We start from the raw sequence: 20,960 nt of genomic DNA, 5'->3' as shown, positions 1-20,960 counted from the left end.
GTTAATTTCCCTACTTAATATTATCTTTTTTTTCAGCACTAAATTTCTGTTTAGTCAGTCACATCATAATCAACATGAACAAACTTCCTAAAAAGTAAATTTGGGGAAATTACTAATTTTGAACTGTGGTATAAGAAAAGAAAAACATACACAAAAAACAATCAGAAGGATTTTGTTAAGGAATATATATATTAGAGACTATCAAAATTTTTTTGTTTATTATAATGATACCATGATTATAAAAAAAAAGATGCATCCTGAAATGTCTAAGGATTAAAGTACTCTATCTGAAGTTTTCTTTAAAATTCAGCAAAGAACGAAAAATCATGAACCTCACATGGCCGAATCTTGATAATTCCTGAATATAGGTAGCAAATAAATACAAGTGTATTTTACTATCTGTTTTAGGTTGGTGGCTCTATTTAGAAGAAGGGATTTTAGAAATTGCAAATATATATTGAAGATAATTTCCTATACTGTTTTCTCCATATAATTTATTATTATGTATTATTAAATTTATTTTGTCCTTAAAAGTTTGCCAAATTAAAAAATACTTGTGTTTTTATTACATTTGACTAAGAGCCCTTTACTATTCTTGTTAGGTATCTCCAAATTATCCAAGACCATGCCAGCCATGCCATTGTGATCCAATTGGTTCCTTAAATGAAGTCTGTGTGAAGGATGAAAAACACGTGCGACGAGGTAAGAGCAAGAACAAAGAACTGTTGTTCTGATAAAAGGACAATGAAAAGCCAGATATGATTATTTTTAGGGTAATATTTTACAGTAAATTTTACTTAATAATTTTATTCTCATTTCTATCAATGTTCCCTCCAGGAAGCAGTTTTTTATTCATCTCAATAATTATTTTTCTGTAAATTAATTACAATTAATTATGCTCTAAAAGCAAAAAGAGTTGAATAATTTATTTTGCATTATAAGCATATGTGTGTATATTCATATATACATATTTATATAGCTATGCTTATCTATCTTCTGATTAATCAGAAATCTGTGATATATGTAGTTTTTTAGCATCTTGTTATTTATTGAATTGTTTATTGTAGTTTCTGTGGTTTCTAGTGTGAAGAGACAGCATTCACTGAGGGATGTGTGTGTTGCAGGGGAGGAGAGAACAGACTTCATACACTGAGATGTAGTCCATGTACAGAAAGCAAAACGTGTACATAAAGGACTAAAAATAGGTAGTTGTCATAAGTTAATGAAGGGAAAGAAGCTGATAGAAATTTAAGCCAAATACTTTCTTTGAGGATTGAACTCATGATGAAGTCCAAACATTGAAGAATCAAATGCCAAAATAACTCCTTGATAAAAAAATGTCAAGGAGCTATGTCCACGAGAGTTGCTTGCCAAAGTTAAGTAGAACATTAGGACATATCTGAAACAGTTTTTTTATATCGCTAAGAGTGGATTCTTCTCTTGGGAAAAACTAAAATAAATCATGGTTACAATATAGGGTTTTTCCTCCAGTGGCTTCCCAGTTAAAACACTGGCAATGTTTCTTTGGCATGGTGTAGCTTACCTGCTTTCTTTATAAAATGATAAGATTATCAACCTAAGCCCTACAGTCTTAAATCTTAAAAGATTAAAACTCTGATTATTTTAAATCTCAAATGGTGAATTATTAAGGTCGTTTTTCATTTTATAGCTCCTTATCTTTTTGTAGTAACAACTAAATCATGTTATTTTCAGTAATATCTTTTAACTTTTTTCTGTACTTTTTTTTTTTTACTTTTTTTACTTTGTAAAGAAGTATATTATTTTCCGAAATCCTGATAAAATATTGAAAGGTAGAAAAATAAGCATACAATGCAGTGGTAATTCATTATAAATACTCTTATTAACATGTTTATGCTAATTTCACATGAGTTTTTCCCCAAACTATTGAGTGTTTTTCTGAAATCTGGTTTTAACACCTGAATCATCATTATGTGGACATACCATAATTTATTTACCCACTCAACTTTATATAGCTATATAGATTGTTTCTTATTTTGTTTATTGTAACCAATGTTTTAGTGAGGATTTTTGTGTATAAATATTTTTCAATTATTATAAAAACCATACATAGTAAAAACAAATTTTAACAGTAGGGAAGAGAATAAAATAAATAACAATAGTATCCTCTTCAATTTATTCATCCCCCGATCTCATTTTCAAATTTAACCAAATTGGGCCATTTCTCCTATTAAGTTCTGGAAAAACACATCTTACAGACAATATCTAAATAATATTCTTAGTACTTTCATCACCATTAAATATTGCCCACTGACTCTCCATCTTAAAAAGAAATGTTTCATTCATTCATTCAATAATCCTTTTCTCTACTATTTAATCATTTTTCTTAAGTACGGAATATTTATAATGTTAAATAAAACGTTTAAGTTATGATTTTATGATCCACTAAATTTAGACTCCTCTTTTGAGGTCCTACTATGTGCAAGTCCCTATACTCTTCACTGGTCTTCCAACTCACTTGACAATGTCTGCCAATTGCATCTTTATCTTTTCAAAAATCGTAGTTATATTTAATTTGAGACCTAATTCTTCTAATTTTAAAATTGAAATGTAAGAATCAATATTTATAATTAGATATATATTACTCAATATAGACCTGCGTTACCAAATTAGACACATTTCCCATGATACATTTTTATCTTCATGTTTAGCTTGGTGATTTCTTAGGAAAGAGTCTAAGTTACAGTGTAATGCTTTGGACTTCTTAGTATGAGTAACCAGATAGTGGGAAACGGTATTTTATGACATTAACTTGATTACTAAAAAACTGATTACTTTTGGTATAAAGTGATGTTCCGCCCCAAAGATTTGTAAGGGTGCTTTAAATATGAAAAACAACTGTATGTTAAATTTGTTATAAACATTCCAGATTTTGTGTCTCACTATTGTTAAGATTATTTTATAAATGAACCTTTAAAATGTTTTATATAATCACCTATTACAACTTAAAAAACTTTAGCTATAAGACATTATGCCAAGATTGTTTTAATATTTTAATTGAATTTTTGATAGGCCTTTAGAATTCTAAAACTCTCATCTATCCCAAGATCAGACAAATGTATTCATTTTCTTAATTCTTATTATTTCACTTTTTTATACTTAGTTCCTTAATCAGTATGGAATTTATTTGGCATATTTTATAAAGAAAGTTTCTAGCTATATTTTGTTTTTCTAGTAGTCTCTTTTAAATTAATCTATATTTAATACAATTTTTTTCATTAAACATATTAAGTGTATTTATTTTATATTCTGTATCTTTTAGCAGCATTCTCTGTTACCTATATAAGCCTAATCCTGGGGGCTGATTTTTCTGCTAATTTATTCATTGGGGCCCTATTTTCTTGTGTGTTTGATGATTTTGTGTGTGTGTTTGTGAGTACACACACATGCACATACTCATGCATGTCTGTGTAAAGGTTCTAGATTATCCTTTCAGGATCCTTGAGTTTGTATAATCTCTGATACTATCTTCTAACTTGAGTAGTACCTACAACTTTTCTTTCGTTCCATAAAGACATGCTCAGTTAATCGGTCAGTCAAATCCAGGAAAGGATACTGGCTAAGAGATAACTTATTTCTTTAGAATCTCCTCTCTCTCTCTCTCTCTTTTAAATTTTGTAGTTTGTTGTAATTTTGTAATAAGGAGTTTCCTTATATTCAACCAGCACAGCCATTCTGTCTGTCTGTCTATCTCTCTTTCTGTCTGTAACTTTATCCTGTGTTGTCCTATGTTCTGAACAAGAGGGGATGTTTGGGCATCTAGTTCACAATATTACAACGTTACAACATACAGGATTTTTACAAATGTTAAGATAGACATTGTCATTATATGGAATAAATTTACACTTAGTCTTAATGGGGATTTTAACATGAGAAGTAAATGTTAATTTCTTGGAATGCTTTTCAGCCTTTATTGAAATTACTAGATTTCTTTTTCATTTGATTTATGAATATAATATGTTAAAATATATTATTAATATGAAACAATATTTAAATTAACAGAATAAAATCTTCTTGGTCCTTATGGAAAATCCTTTTAATGTACTTTAGGATTCAGTTTGGTGTTTATATTATTTAGGATTTGTTCATATGAATTCATATGTAAATTTGTTTTGCCTGTGACATCTGCCAGCTGTGCTATCTTGGCAAACAAATTAATTTCTCTGTGCCTTAGTTTTCTCATCTGTAAAATGGGAAACATTATAGTACTTTTCTCATTTTGAGGTTTTGAGTATTAACTAAATTAAACCATGTATCATATATAGTGCTAAGCATAATACCTCGCATAAAATGAGTGCCATTTAATTATAAGCTGTTATTAGGCTTATTTAGGGCTACCTTAGTTAGATTTTGATACTAAGTTTTACTAGCTTCATAAACTAAATTACATAGCCCTCCATGTTTTAGATACTCTGTTAGAGTTTAAAACTTTGAAAACACTGTAAAAACTAACTACTACTAAAATACTTTTATGATAATCTTTGACCATTTGTCCTCTTTTGATATCTTTGATTATTTTTAAGTTCTTTTTTACCTTATTTTCTTTGTTTATTTTTCAAATATTCCTTCTTTCCTGTGGTATTCATTTGTTTTTTCTCTTCTTATAATTACATGGATTAAATTTTAATTTCTTCACATTTTTAATGTATTTAACCTTTGGTTACTGTTTTTTTCTATATCTCATAAACATTAAGTTCTTTTCTCACTGCTGTTTTATAAATAATTAGAAAACTATTTAATCACAGTTGAAGTCTTTATTTCTCTTTCACTCAAGAGTTAAAAGGGGAAATATTATTCATTTTTAGAATGGTGGAATTTTGTATAAGACTTTATTATCATGGTTGATATTCCATATTACCTCAATCCTAATTTATAATGACTTTTATTACAAATACAGAAATAGTAATACAGTAACAGTCACCTTACAGGCAATACAATGGCACTAAATTCATATCTCTCAATAGTTACCCTGAATGTGAATGGGCTAAATGCCCCTGTCAAAAGACACAGGGTATCAGAATGGATAAAAAAACAAAACCCATCTATATGTTGCCTCCAAGAAACACATTTTAAGCCTGAAGACACCTCCAGATTTAAAGTGAGGGGGTGGAAAAGAATTTACCATGCTAATGGACATCAGAAGAAAGCAGGAGTGGCAATCCTTATATCAGATCAATTAGATTTTAAGCCAAAGACTATAATAAGAGATGAGGAAGGACACTATATCATACTCAAAGGGTCTGTCCAACAAGAAGATCTAACAATTTTAAATATCTATGCCCCCAATGTGGGAGCAGCCAACTATATAAACCAATTAATAACAAAATCAAAGAAACACATCAACAATAATACAATAATAGTAGGGGACTTTAACACTCCCCTCACTGAAATGGACAGGTCATCCAAGCAAAAGATCAGCAAGGAAATAAAGGCCTTAAATGACACACTGGACCAGATGGACATCACAGATATATTCAGAATATTTCATCCCAAAGCAACAGAATACACATTCTTCTCTAGTGCACATGGAACATTCCCCAGAATAGATCACATCCTCGGTCCTAAATCAGGACTCAACCGGTATCAAAAGATTGGGATCATTCCCTGCATATTTTCAGACCACAATGCTCTAAAGCTAGAACTCAACCACAAAAGGAAGTTTGGAAAGAACCCAAATACATGGAGACTAAACAGTATCCTTCTAAAGAATGAATGGGTCAACCGGGAAATTAAAGAAGAATTGAAAAAAATCATGGAAACAAATGATAATGAAAATACAACAGTTCAAAATCTGTGGGACACAACAAAGGCAGTCCTGAGAGGAAAATATATAGCGGTACAAGCCTTTCTCAAGAAACAAGAAAGGTCTCAGGTACACAACCTAACCCTACACCTAAAGGAGCTGGAGAAAGAACAAGAAAGAAACCCTAAGCCCAGCAGGAGAAGAGAAATCATAAAGATCAGAGCAGAAATCAATGAAATAGAAACCAAAAAAACAATAGAACAAATCAACGAAACTAGGAGCTGGTTCTTTGAAAGAATTAATAAAATTGATAAACCCCTGGCCCGACTTATCAAAAAGAAAAGAGAAAGGACCCAAATAAATAAAATCATGAATGAAAGAGGAGAGATCACAACTAACACCAAAGAAATACAAACTATTATAAGAACATACTATGAGCAACTCTACGGCAATAAATTTGACAATCTGGAAGAAATGGATGCATTCCTAGAAACATATAAACTACCACAACTGAACCAGGAAGAAATAGAAAGCCTGAACAGACCCATAACCAGTAAGGAGATTGAAACAGTCATTAAAAATCTCCAAACAAACAAAAGCCCAGGGCCAGACGGCTTCCCGGGGGAATTCTACCAAACATTTAAAGAAGAACTGATTCCTATTCTCCTGAAACTGTTCCAAAAAATAGAAATAGTAATTTATGTTAAGAAAAGTAGACATAGATTACTTATGCTTTGAGAAATTGAGCATTTTTGTAGATTAATGAGCTAGAATAAGTATATATATACAATATGATGTGTAATTCAACAATAGTAGATGATTCATGTTTTTCTATGTCTTCTTTTTCTAATTCATCTATAAATATTAGAAAGGAGTAGGTTAATGTTATTCTCAGTCACTGATTTTTGGCCACTTTCTCTTTGAGCCCTCAAATCTTTTGTTGTCTATCTATATATTTTTGTACTTAAAATTAGTGTTCTTATGGAGTATGAATATAATATCTTTAGTCATGTTTTTTATTTTATTGTCATCATTGTAAAATGAGGTCTTGTCCAGATGAATCTATTTTTTTTAAAGATTTTATTTATTTATTTGAGAGAGAGAGAGAGAGCACTAACACAGGGTTGAAGGGGAGAGGGGCAGAAGGAGAAGGAGAAGCAGACACCCCACTGAGCAGGGATCCTGCCCTGGGGCTCAATCCCAGATCCCTAGGATCATGACCCCAGTCAAAGGAAAACAATTAACCTACTAAACCACCCAGGAGCCCCTTAGTGAATCTGTTTTCAATGGATTCTACTTTGCTCATTGCTAATATTACAACTCTATATGCTCTCCTAATGTAGATTTACATTCCTTTTTTTAAAAAACTTTCTTACCATTTTGCATATCTCTTCTAAACATTATACACACGTAGTTTTTGTTTTGTTTTTTATTTAAATTATTTTTATTAACATATAATGTATTATTTGTCCCAGGGATACAGGTCTATGAATCATTAGGCTTACACATTTCACAGCACTCACCATATTACACACCATCCCCAATGTCCATAACCTAACTACCCTCTCCCTATCCCCTTACCCCCAGCAACCCTCAGTTTTTTTTGTGAGATTAAGAGTCTCTTATGGTTTGTCTCCCTCCTGATCCCATCTTATTTCATTTTTTTCCTTCCCTACTCCCCATCAACCCTGCTCTGCCTCTCAAATTCCTCATATCAGAGAGATCATATGATAATTGTTTTTCTCTGATTGACTTATTTCGCTCAGCATAACACCCTCTACTTCCATCCATGTCATTGCAAATGACAAGATTTCATTTCATTTCATGCCTGCATACTATTCCATTGTATATATATACCACATCTTCTTTATCCATTCATCTGTTGATGGACATCTAGGTTCTTTCCGTAGTTTGACATCAAGGTTCTTTCCATACTTTCCATAGTTGTGGACATTGCTGCTATGAACAGTCAGGTACATGTGCCTTTCAGGTCACTACATTTGTATCTTTAGGGTAAATACCCAGTAGTGCAAAGGCTGTGTTGTAGGGTAACTCAATCTTCAACTTTTTGAGGAACTTCTATGCCATTTTCGAGAGTGGCTGCACCAGCTTGCATTCCCACCAACTGCGTAGAAGGGTTCCTCTTTCTCCCCATCCTCTCCAAAATCTGTCATTTCCTGACTCGTCAAAATTTTAGCCATTCTGACTGGTGTTAAGTGGAATCTCATTGTGGTTTTGATTTGTATTTTTCTGATGCCAAGTGATATGGAGCACTTTTTCATATGTCCGTTGCCCATCTGGATGTCTTCTTTGCAGAAATGTCTGTTCATGTCCTTTTCCCATTTCTTGATTGGATTATTTGTTCTTTGGGTTTTGAATTTGGTAAGTTCTTTCTAGATTTTGAATACTCACCCTTTATCTGATATGTCACTTGCTAATATCTTCTATTCTGTCAGTTATCTTTTGCTTTTGTTGACTGTTTCATTTGCTTTGCAAAAGCTTTTGATCTTGATGAAGTCCCAGTAGTTCATTTTTGACCTTGCTTCTTTTGCCTTTGGTGATGTGTCTAGGAAGAACTTGCTGCAGCTGAGGTAGAAGAGGTTGCTACCTGTGTTCTTATCAAAGATTTTCATGGATTCCTGTTTCACATTGACCTCTTTCATCCATTTTGAGTCCATTTTTGTGTATGGTGTAAGAAAATGGTCCAGTTTCATTCTTCTCCTTGTGGCTGTCAGATTTTCCCAACACCATTTGTTGAAGAGACTTTTTTCCATTGGACATTATTTCCTGCTTTGTCAAAGATTAGTTGACCATAGAGTAGAGGGTCTATTCCTGGGCACTCTATTCTGTTCCACTAATCTATGGGTCTATTTTTGTGTCAGTACCATACTGCCTTGATGATGGCAGTTTTGTAACAGAGCTTAAAGTCTAGAATTGTGATGCCACCAACTTTGGCTTTCTTTTTCAACATTCCTCTGGCTATTCAAGGTCTTTTCTGGTTTCATATAAATTTTAGTATTATTTGTTCCACTTCTTTGAAAAAAATGGATGGGATTTTGATAGGGATTATATTAAATGTGTAGATTGCTTTAAGTAGCATAAACATTTTCACAATATTTATTCTTCCAATTCAGGAGCATGGAATGTTTTTCCATTTCTTCATGTCTTCCTCAATTTCTTTCATGAGTACTTTACAGTTTTCTGCGTAGAGATTCTTTGGCTCTTTCCTTAGGTTTATCCCTAGGTATCTCATGCTTTGGGGTGCAATTGTAAATGGTATCAATTCTTTAATTTCTCTTTCTTCTATCTTGCTGTTGGTGTATAGAAATGCAACTGATTTATGTGCATTGACTTTATATCCTGACACTTTACTGAATTCCTCTATGAGTTCTAGCAGTTTTGGAGTGGAGTCTTTTGAGTTTTCCACATAAAGTATCATATCATCAGCAAAGAGTGATAGTTTGACTTCTTCTTTACTGATTTGGATGTCTTTAATTTCTTTTTCTTGTCTGATTGCCAAGGCTAGGACTTCTAGTATGATGTTGAATAGCACTGGTGATAGTGGACATCCCTGCCATGTTCTTGACCTTAGGGGAAAAGCTCTCAGTTTTCCTCCATTTAGAATGATACTTGCTGTGGGTTTTCATAGATGGCTTTGATGATATGGAGGTATGTACCCTCTATCCCTACACTTCAAAGAGTTTTGATCAGGAAAGGATGCTGTACTTTGTTAAATGCTTTTTCAGCATCTATTGTGAGTATCATACGGTTCTTGTTCTTTCTTTTAATAATGTATTGTATCACTTTCATTGATTTGCGGATGTTGAACCAACCGTGCAACCCAGGAATAAATCCATTTGGCCGAGGTGAATAATCCTTTTAATGTACTGTTGGAACCTATTGGCTAGAATTTTGGTGAGAATTTTTGCATCCATGTTCGTTAAGGATATTGGTCTGTAATTCTCCTTTTTGGTGTGGTCTTTGTATGGTTTTGGGATCAAGGTAATGCTAGCCTCGTAAATGAGTTTGGAAGTTTTCCTTCCATTCTATTTTTTGGAACAGTTTCAAGAGAATAGGTATTAATTCTTCTTTAAATGTTTGGTCAAATTCCTCCAGGAAGCTCTCTGACCCTGGGCTCAGTTGGGAGATTTTTGATGACTGTTGCAATCTCCTTACTGGTTATGACTCTGTTCCGGTTTTCTATTTTTTCCTGGTTCAGTTTTGGTGTTTATATGTCTCTAGGAATGCATCCATTTTTCCCAGATTGTCAAATTTGCTGGCATAGAGTTGCTTATAATATGTTCTTATAATTGTTTGTATTTCTTTGGTGTTGGGTGTGATCTCTCCTCTTTCATTCATGATTTTATTTTGGTGTTTTCTCTTTTCCTTTATGATAATCCGGTCAGGAGTTTATCAATCTTATTAATTCTTTCAAAGAACCAGCTCCTAGTTTCGTTGATTTGTTCTACTGTTCTTTTGGTTTCTAGTTCATGGATTTCTGCCCTGATCTTTATGATTTCTCTTTTCCTGCTGAATTTAGGCTTTCTTTGCTGTTCTTTCTCCAGCTCCTTTAGGTGTAGGGTTAGGTTGTATACTTGAGACCTTTCTTGTTTTTTGAAGAAGGCTTGCATCACTAGATACTTTCCTCCACTTTGCTGTATCCCAAAGATTTCGAACAGTTGTGTTTTCATTTTCATTGTTTCCATGAATTTTTTTAATTCTTCTTTAATTTTCTGGTTGACCCATTCATTCTTTAGTAGGATGCTCTTTAGCCTCCATGTATTTGAGTTCTTTCTAACTTTCCTTTGTGATTGAGTTCTAGCTTCAGAGCATTGTGGTTTGAAAATATTCAGGGAATGATCCCAGTTGAGACTTGATTTGTTACACAGGATGTGATATATTTTGGAGAATGTTCCATGTGCACTAGAGAAGAATGTGTATTCTGTTGCTTTGGGATGGAATGTTCTGAATGTATCTGTGATATCCACCTGGTCCAGTGTGTCATTTAAAGCCTTTATTTCCTTGTTGATATTTTGCTTGGATGATCTTTCCATTTCAGTGAATGGGTTAGTGTCCCCTGCTATTATTGTATTATTGTTATGTTATTGTTATGTTATGGTATTACTTATGTTATGTTATGTTTCTTTGTTTTTCTTATTAATTGGTTTATATCATTGGCTGCTCACATGTTAGGGACTTAGATACTTAAAATTGTTAGCTCTTCTTGTTGGATGGACCCTTTAAGTATGATATAGTGTTCTTCCTCATCTCTTATCATAGTCTTTGGCTTAAAATCCAACTTATCTGATAATAAGGATTGCCACCCCCCCTTTCTTTTGTTGTCCATTAGCATGTAAATTGCTTTCCACCCCCTTATTTTAAATCTGGAGGTGTCTTTGGGTCTAAAATGAGTTTCGGGGCACCTAGGTGGCTCAGTGGGTTAAAGCCTCTGCCTTCAGCTCAGGTCATGATCCCAGGGTCCTGGGATCAAGCCCCACATTGGGCTCTCTGCTTGGTGGGGAGCCTGCTTCCACCTCTCTCTCTGCCTGCCTCTCTGCCTACTTGTGATCTCTGTCTGTCAAATAAATAAATAAAATCTTTTTAAAAAATAGATAAAATGAGTTTCTTGTAGACAGCATATTGATGGGTCTTATTTTTTTTTATCCATTCCGATGCCCTGTGTTTTTTAATTGGGACATTTAGCCCATTTACATTCAGGATAACTTTTGAAAGATATGAACTTAGTGACACTGTATTGCCTGTAAGGTGACTGTCTGTTACTGTATATTATCTCTGCTCATTACTGGTCTACTACTTTTAGGCACTCTCTTTGTTTAGAGGATCCCTTTCAGTATTTCCTGTAGGGCTCGTTTGGTGTTTGCAAATTCTTTTAATTTTTGTTTGTCCTGGAAGCTTTTTATTTCTCCATCTATTTTCAATGACAGCCTAGATGGATATGCTCTTATCTGCATATTTTTCTCATTTAATGCTATGAATATATCATGCCAGTTCTTTCTGGACTGCCAGGTCTCTCTGGATAAGTCTACTGCCAATCTAACATTTCTACCATTGTATGTTACAGACTTCTTGTCCTGAGCTGCTTTCAGGATTTTCTCTTTTTCACTGACTTCTAAGTTTTACTATTAGATCACAGGGTATGGACCTATTTTTATTGATTTTGAGGGCAATTCTCTGTGCCTCCTGGATTTTGATGCATATTCCTTTTACTATATTAGGGAAATTCTCTGCTATAAGTCGCTACAATATACCTCTTCCCCTCTCTCTCTTTCTTCTTCTGGGATCCCAATTATTCTAATATTATTTCATCTTATGGTATTACTTATCTCTTGAATTCTCTCCTCTTATGATCCAGTAGTTGTTTTTCTCCCTTGCTCAGCTTCTTCATTTTCTGTCATTTGGTCTTCTATATCACTAATTCTCTTTTCTGCCTCATATATCTTAGCAGTAAGACCCTCCATTTTTTATTGAACCTCATTAATAGCTTTTTTTATTTCAACTTGGTTAGATTTTAGTTCTTTTTTTCCCACCAGAAAGGATTTTATTTCTCCAGAAGGGAATACTCTAATATCTTCCATACCTTCTTTGAGCCCAGCTAGCACCTTGATAATCATCATTCTAAGCTCTAGTTCTGACATATTACCAATGTCTGTACTGATTATTTCCTAGCCATCAGTACTGCCTCTTGTTCTTTTTTTGTGGTGAGTTTTTCCACCTTGTCATTTTATCCAGATAATAATATATGCATGATAGAATAAAATACTGAAAGGGTAGCAAAGACCCCAGAAAAATGTACACTAACCAAATCAGAAGAGACCCAAAGCTGGGGGGAGAAATAAGGGGGAAAATGAAATAAAAATTATATATATACATATATATGTATATGTATATATATATTAGACTGGTGAATAGATCAGAGCCACCCACTTGATTTTGGGTGTATTTTGGTCTTTTAGAAGAAACTACCTTCCAAAATTTTAAGGAAAGAAAAATGTATATATACACAAAAATAAGGGTAAACATGATGAAGGGATGGAATACGATTATAAAGATGAAAATTTTTTTAAAATTCTATAAAAGGAATTGATAAGATAAGTTGGTAGGAAAAAGAAAAAAAAATGAGGAGAGACTGTGATCAGGTTGGAGACTGGAACAAAGCCATGCACTAGATTTAGGGTATATTTTGATCTATTAGAAGAAATTGTATCCCAAAATTTTAAAGAGAAAAAATCTTAATGTATATAAAATATAAGGTTAAATACAATGAAGGGATAAAATATGGCTTTAACAATGACGATTTTGAGAGATTTTTGAAGATTTTGAAAGATTTTTTTTAAAAAGTTATTGTTAAGATAAACTAGTTTAAAAACGTTGAAAGAGGAAAGAGGAAAAGTAAAATATATATATATATAAAATAAGAAAAAAATAAAATTAAAAAATTTAACTTTGCAAGACTAAAGTTTCATGGGGAAAAAGCCATGAATTCTTTATGTTGCTTTCCCCTAGCTGTGGAGTTCTGCTGTTTTCATAGATCAGTGCACTTGGTCTTGGCTGGATTTTCTTGTGATTCTCAAATGTCTTTGCCCGAAGTGGTATTGCACCACCTCTGCCAGGGGCCAGGCTAAAGCAATCTGCTCAAGTTTGCTTTCAGGATCTTTTGTTCTCTGAATGCTCTCCATACTGCTTTGGATAATGGGAATGAGAATGGTGGCCTCCTAATCTCTGGCCCATAGGAGCCAAGAGCTTGTGGCCCCACTCCTCAGGACACCCTCAGAGAAAAACCAGTCAGTCCCTCCCATCTCTGTGGTCTCTTGCCGTGCTCCGAGCTCACTCGTCCTGTGACTGAATGTTTTTATTTCTGGCACATGGCCCCGTTTGGTGTCTTCAATCCCAGCAGATCCTTGCCATGCACTCCCTTGCCTCTCCCCATGCAGGAGAAAGGAGGAGGTCTCTCCGGATCTGCCACTTGTGGGGTCCCTGCTCAAAGAGCAGTGGTCTGATTGTGACTTAAATCACAGCTTAAGGTAACCCCAAGCTGAGAGCTCACTCCTTGGCTCTGTCTCTGTAGTCAGCTTCCCTTGCTCCAATACCTGGGAGCTCTGACTACACTCAGACACTTTTTGTGTCTTTCTGTGACCCCATGGATCCTGAGAGCACACTGTCCCCACAAGAGTTCCACCCTCACTTACCCGCTGGAGAAATGTCCTTCAGTGAAGTGGACTTCTAAAAGTTCTCCACACATAGTTTTAACAGAAGCAGTAAGACCACGAACATATGGCATAAGATTAGCATGTGGGTTTGACAGTCTTCTTCCCATTCTGCTGTGTCTTTCCCCTTGTGATGCTTCTTTCTTCCCTCCTTTCCTTTCTTGTGTGGGCTATATTTTGCTGTTTTGCTCTTACACTCTTCCAGATTTTGAAAGTCAATAACTTTACTTATTCATCTGCATTTGCCATTTTTTTAATCAAAGAGAAGAATAGAAATTGTATTTTGATGGTTTAAAAAGGAAAAGTAAATTTAAACTGCTTTCATTTTTCTCTATATCTTGTTCTCAAAATATCTATTCCCACAAATTGTCAGTCTTTTTGTTGTTCTTATACCCAGTGATGTCATATTTAGATGATTGTTGTTTAATGTTGGGCTTAAGCAGTGTATTTTTACCCACCAGGCACTTTTTCCATCTCATGGTAGTCTAAACTATGAAGCAACATGTATCACAGGTCGCTGCTTATTCTTTGAGTATCATTAATCAGCTATGAAAATAAGTCCTTGATCATTGTGACAGTTTTTCTGTGGCCTCAATTTTGGTAGGAGCTTCAAGATTTTATCTTTCTTTTTTCATTCTTTATATTTGTAAAGATATGTAAGAGATGCTGTGGTAGAGACTTGTAGTCAACTTTTAATTAAACCTTATATCCTTTGGGTTTAACTTTTCTTTATTAGTTTTTGTGTCAAAAAAGAATTATAAATGTTACTATCATGAAAACTTTAGGAATTTGTGTGTGTTAATATGTGGTTAATATGTGGTTGTTGTTGTTAATATGTGGTTAATATGTTAATATGTTGTTAATATGTAGTTCGTCTTCGCATAGGTTTGGCACCTGGGTCTTGTCATTGCAAACCTGGCTTCACAGGCGTGAGCTGTGACCGCTGTGCCCGAGGCTACACTGGCTACCCAGAATGCAAGCCTTGTAACTGCAGTGGTGCAGGGAGCACAAATGAAGACCCTTGTTTTGGACACTGTCACTGCAAGGTGTGTTGTGTTTGCTGGTAATGTCTGCTATCAAGACAGAAGGTCCTTTTCCCTTTCTTTTCTGTTCTCTTATGTCTGTTTGACATTAGGTCAATTGTAACAGCTTCTCCTATAAATATCCCCTATCTATCCTACCATTGGCCCTCCTCTTAAGTGTCATTACAACCAGGATGTCCAGACATCCACCATTTGTCTAATTCTACCAGCTCAAGAAGGACCAGTCACTCTAGGAAGAGGTGTTACTTCATAGCAAAAACCCCTTTCCCTCATTACTCGACTAGTCTGTGAATTGAAAAATAGCATTATAAACAGCAGCGATATACTCAAACCTTCCATAGCTTTGCATCTACCTCTGAAAATAATTCTGCCAAGGGTTACATTCTGGCGTTTTAGGTAATCTTTTGAAGTTTAGACCCAGATTTTCTGAAAATACTATATTCAGATTCTTCTGTTTTATTACTGAAAATGTAAGAAACCTAGTGGAATTGATTAAAGTCTCAATTTTTCCTCCTAAGAGTACTTTCAGAAATATGACTTTATTTGTTGTACATACTCAGCTAATAGCTCATCATGTGAACACTGAGGGAGGCATTACAACCACAGCTTGTATGCATAGAGGAAACAGAGGCATGCACAAGTCTAAAATGACAGAACTGATTTCATTTAGCTGTGCTAATCAGTTCCAAAACACTGGGGTTAAGCTGTGTTATCTACATTAGTTGACAGAATACACTGAAAAAGTTAGAATGCCATACTGATATAAAAATGAATGTTACTTTTTTTTTCCTTTGCTCTCAATCATGGTTGGAACCTTTTTAAGAACCTTTATTAAATCATTAGTCTTATCTAGGAAGCTGTAAATTACATGAAATGATATACTTCCATTTGTTATATGTGTATGTGCATATAAAATTAAAGTATAACACAAGAGGTAAATATTAGTATTAATGTGAAGTGTATATTGATTGGGACAAGAATGTCTGACATAACAGGCTAAATATTATAATAGTTACATAATAGGTGTATGCTGTATCATGGGTCATTTAGGTGTTTTTTCTGCCTACTGAAACTACACAATTCCTGTCTCTGTAAACTGGCAGAAAGTCCATAATCTATAGTAAAAGCTGTCATATACTGGAACATAGTAAATTTCCTAGATATAGGACATTTTATTCCAATATTATTTGAAATAACAGACCAAAACTGTGTTGCCATCTGTGTATGATCACTTGTTTAAGGAGACCTCTGCTCTTCACTCTGTGTCTCTTTTTGGACAATCCTACAGACTTAGTTCATCTTCTCTGATATTTACCAAAATGTTGCTTGTGTGCATTTTATTTCTCTTACAAAACTCCACGGAAATCTCTGAGTTTTATCACTTGTTCAAATAAAGGACAGGCAAAGCTGAGCTTAGAATGGAAGGGAAATCTCTGTAGTCTCTAGAATGCAGGACATCAAATGGGAAAAAAGAAAAGGAATGTTTTTATATACCTACTGTTCATACACTGGAAATGTCTAGTATTTGCAAGGAAAGAGTAACAGGGAGGGAAAGACGCAGGCCTCATTTTTTTCCTTTCTTTGGTAAATGTAGAGAGAAAGGCTAGAAGAAGAGCTATAGCCACTAGGAGGACTCAGATCAGAGGGAGAGCTCCTTGAGCCACTGCCTGCACTCTGCTAGCTCTCTGTCTGCCTCTGTCTTATACTGAGCAATTACAGTCCCAGTTAAGAACCATCCCTTTTGAGGTGCCTGGGTGGCTTAGTGGTTAAATGGCTGCCTTGGGCTTGGGTCATGATCCCAGGACACTGGGAATGAGTCCCACATCAGGCTTCCTGCTCAGTGGGGAGCCTGCTTCTCCCCCTTCCACTCACTCTACTTCTGTTCTCTCACCATGTCTCTCTCTGTCAAATAAATAAATAAAAATATATTAAAAAAGAAGAACTATCCCTGTTACAAACACATCTGAAGCTCTACACAGATAGTTAAAAGACAATAAACAGCAATTAAGAAATCATAAAAGAATAAATAAGTAAGTAGCATCATTAAAAGAGTTGCCTTTCAACTGTGTGACATTTTAAATAGATGACTATAACCGCTTAGATAAAACTTAATGTTTTTTTTTTTCTTTTAGGATAAAAACTTGCAGAAAACGGATTTCAATAGACATCCACATAGTTTTAAAAATCACTAATTATATGCATACAGAAAATGAATTATATCATAATATACATACATATAATGTACTATAATTAAGTACCTATAATCTCTTGTTTAAAAGAATAATAAATACACAGTATTCCAACAAAATATGCATGTAATTTAAATACTGAACAGACATTTATTAATGTAGAGAGAAATGTGGTAGGCCATTCTTTTTTACAAAAACATGATGAGACATAGGTGTGTCTGCTGGTTATTTGAAACAATATGGATCTATCAAAATGGTATTTAACAAGTAATACTTCATTGAGAAGCTAAAATACTGGAGACTTAAATTCAAATAAAATGGTATCAATATAAATGCTCGTTTCCAAAATGCGTATTTTTTTTTAAAGATTTTTTATTTTATTTATTTGACAGAGAGAGATCACAAGTAGGCAGAGAGGCAGGCAGAGAGAGAGGAGGAAGCAGGCTCCCTGCCGAGCAGAGAGCCCGATGTGGGACTCGATCCCAGGACCTGAGATCATGACCTGAGCCGAAGGCAGCGGCTTAACCCACTGAGCCACCCAGGAGCCCCCAAAATGCGTATTAACCAGTATACACGTACACGTTTTTTTGGTCACATTATAACATGTAATTTTTTTAAAATAATTTTCATTAGGAAGAAATTTTGTCCTTACTGACGTATGTAGATACTTTAAGAAAGCACTTGGTTATGAAGTCTTGGGCCTATATATACTTCTATTATAAATTTTAAGTGGGTAACATTCTATCAAGATATACTGAGAAAAGGGACACCACTTCTTTCACTTCCAATACAAGTATGCTGGATGAAATAGAGTAAATTTGTAATTCTGTTGATTCAGGAAAGAGAAGGAAATTTCTATATGTCAGACCCAAAAGAGAAACCCAAGTTAACAAGCATAAGCCCAAGCAGAGCTGAACAACGAAGGTCATGGGGTGGGGAAGTAGGATGCTGGTCCTAATCTACAAATGGAAATAAGGTTGGATGTTTTAATGGCCTCTCTAGGACTTGACATTGAGTTTTGGACTCAAGGAAGGAAATTAAAATTGAGTTCAGTTATGTTTAGACTCTAGAATTGTCCCCTTACAGTGAAAATTCCACCTGCAAGCTGGCGGTGGCAACAGAAATTTTCTTTCTCCTTTTGAGCTCTAGGTGGGGAAAAATTAGTGTGCAGTGAGGAAGCAAACACCCAAACCTGTGTGCCACATGGGAATGGGGTCAGTTTTATTCTCCCTTTATGTTAGAATTCTTCAACATGTCAGGCAAGTGGTATTCCCACAGGAAAGAAGGTGCTGCCTCAACTGATGATGAACTTGCCATAAAGCAGTACACTGCACGATAGAAAAATAACTACAAAACAAAATCAGGAGGCACAGAAGTCAAAATATTTGTACACCAAGAACTAGAAGAATAAGATAGTTTGCAAGAATTCATATAAACAGTAAAGTATATACTTTTATTGTATTAATCATAAAATACATGAAAATGTATAATCATAAAACATGTGAAGGTAAAAGAATAAAAAAGAATGAGAAAACAGTACAAAATAGGGTCCTATATTAAAATAAATAAGCAGCTTTGGAAAAGAAGTCAATATCATTTACTTCTAGAAATAAAAACTGTATATGGTTGAAATTTAAAATTCAGTGAATTTTAGAAGATTAGAAACTGCTTAATAGAGTATTAGAAATGCAGACTTGAGGATAACACCTATTCATTGACGTAGGAAGTAAAGACATGAAAACATGAGATGCTAAGTGGTTTGGCTCATAGAAGGATAAAATTTAACAAAAGTAACACGAGTTTCCAAAGAAGAGACTAGATGAACAGATGAGAAAGAATATCCAAAAATGATGAAAAGAAGAATTGTCAAGAATTAAAGAAAATTCAATATTTTCTATTTGAAGAAGATAAAAAAGAAATCTACTACCTAAGCTCCCAGTAGGCAACTTGCCCACGAGTCAAGATTGAGAGAAAAAGTCTTATATGTGTTAGATATGTTTTTATTGCATATATCATATCATAATATGTGCAAGAGACAAATATCATGATGTGTGTTTGCCATTGTCAGTCCAACTGTATTGAAAACACTCAAAACACTGTACTGAAAACTGTATTGAAAACACTGATGTACATTCTTTAGCAAGGTGAATATTGAAACCAGAAGAGCATTCCAGTGACTTGAAGAATGCAAGAATCTGTCTATAAAAAACAATATGTCAGTGATAACCAATTAGAAAGTAGAATGAAAATATTGCGAATAGGAACAAAAACTATATGATACTTAGAAATAAGTATTTTTAAGTGGAGATACTTTTCAAGAAGATTATTGAAGAATATAGGATAAAACTTTAAATGGGGAGATAGCAAATAATATCAAATCCTGGTGAAAACCAAGAGAAATGCTGCTGTCATTTGGGTAAATTAGTAATATGACCTGTGGAGTACAGTAGGGTATCTGGTATCATTAAGATAATGAAGTGTGTCACCCAGCAACTCCACATCTAGACATTCACGCTAAAGAAACTTGCACACTGTGCAGAAAGAAGCAAAGAAAAGATGTCCACCATATACATAATTGTTTTAAAAATTAGAAAAAAATTGAAATATCCATGTATCAGTAAGAAAAATGAAGTGCAATACACTCATGAAATATGATAAAAGAGCTGTTCCAGTGAAAATAGGTCCTCATGCCTAAGCATTGATAAATCTCAGAAACTTCAGGTGAGGTGAGGAAAACCAATGTCATTGTGCTGTCATTTGTGTGACATTATAAGACATAAAACAGTTTCATAGTGTGTGGACACACACTTACATAAATTAAAGATTTTTAAATACACTGATATGTAGAATTTCAGAGACTAGTTAACTCTAGAGAAAAGGGGAAGGGACTAGGATAGACATAAAGTAAAATTCAAATGTGCCTAAATATTCTTTTAAAATATATCTGAAACACACATGAGAAATGTTAATATTTTTCAACCTCTAGGTTATGAGTAGTGGATAAATGTCATGTGTACTTTTCTGGTGTTTTAAAATAATTCCTAATTTAAAATTTCTTTAATCAAAGAAAAAAAGATTTCCTGATTTGAAAAGAGGTAAATGAAATTAGTATGTATCAACTGCTATCAATTTTACAGATATTCTGTTATATCTGTTATATCTTGTTTACTCAATGATATTAGTGAACATCATCCTCATTATATTTCAAAATATGAAAACAATGTTAGCTCAAGACATGAAAATACTTACTAATTTTTATACATTATTAACATTTTTGAAATTCCTCTATCTTCTTGTGAGTTACAAGAGGGAAACATTCCCAGATATATAAGTCAGTTGAATGTAAATGCTGGTTGGACTTTTGGTATTTATTTTAAGTACCATATGCTAAAAATTGGGCTTTTGAAGTTTGGTGTCATGTTATCCATTCAAAGGCCATTGGATTACAGTCTCTGATACATAATATAAACTGACCTTGATCTAGGTTGTAACATGTGCTTTTATTTTATCAAAGTCTTATAACAAAAAGATAAATAGTGAAGTAAAAGATTAGAAATCAAAGTGTGTATTTTCGCGTGCTTTGCTTTGGGTTTTCTACTGCACTTTCCATTAAGTCCTTACTGGCCAACCAGCTTATGTGATCTGACCTTGGGTTATCTTCCCAGAATGTTCTGGAGCTTCAGTCCCTGTCTTTTTGCCTGAATTACATTCCTTGGGGGTA

The 20,960-nt window shown here is 34.0% G+C and overlaps 1 protein-coding gene across 3 annotated transcripts in view; it reads left to right on the top strand.

Annotated features, from left to right (window-relative positions):
- The window catches only part of LAMA2 (laminin subunit alpha 2), a 645,363-nt gene that overhangs the window by 269,518 nt on the left and 354,885 nt on the right, over nt 1-20,960 (top strand). For all 3 annotated transcript variants that reach the window (XM_059177585.1, XM_059177583.1, XM_059177584.1), the window contains exons 9-10: nt 603-702; nt 14,893-15,053. In XM_059177585.1, coding sequence (XP_059033568.1) covers nt 603-702; nt 14,893-15,053 — 261 coding nt within the window. The remainder of the gene's footprint in view (nt 1-602; nt 703-14,892; nt 15,054-20,960) is intronic.

Source organism: Mustela lutreola, chromosome 6, assembly GCF_030435805.1.
Source record: "Mustela lutreola isolate mMusLut2 chromosome 6, mMusLut2.pri, whole genome shotgun sequence".
NCBI lineage: Eukaryota > Metazoa > Chordata > Mammalia > Carnivora > Mustelidae > Mustela > Mustela lutreola.
The sequence above is the reverse complement of the archived record's forward strand: the minus strand, read 5'-3'. Positions and strand labels throughout refer to the sequence as shown.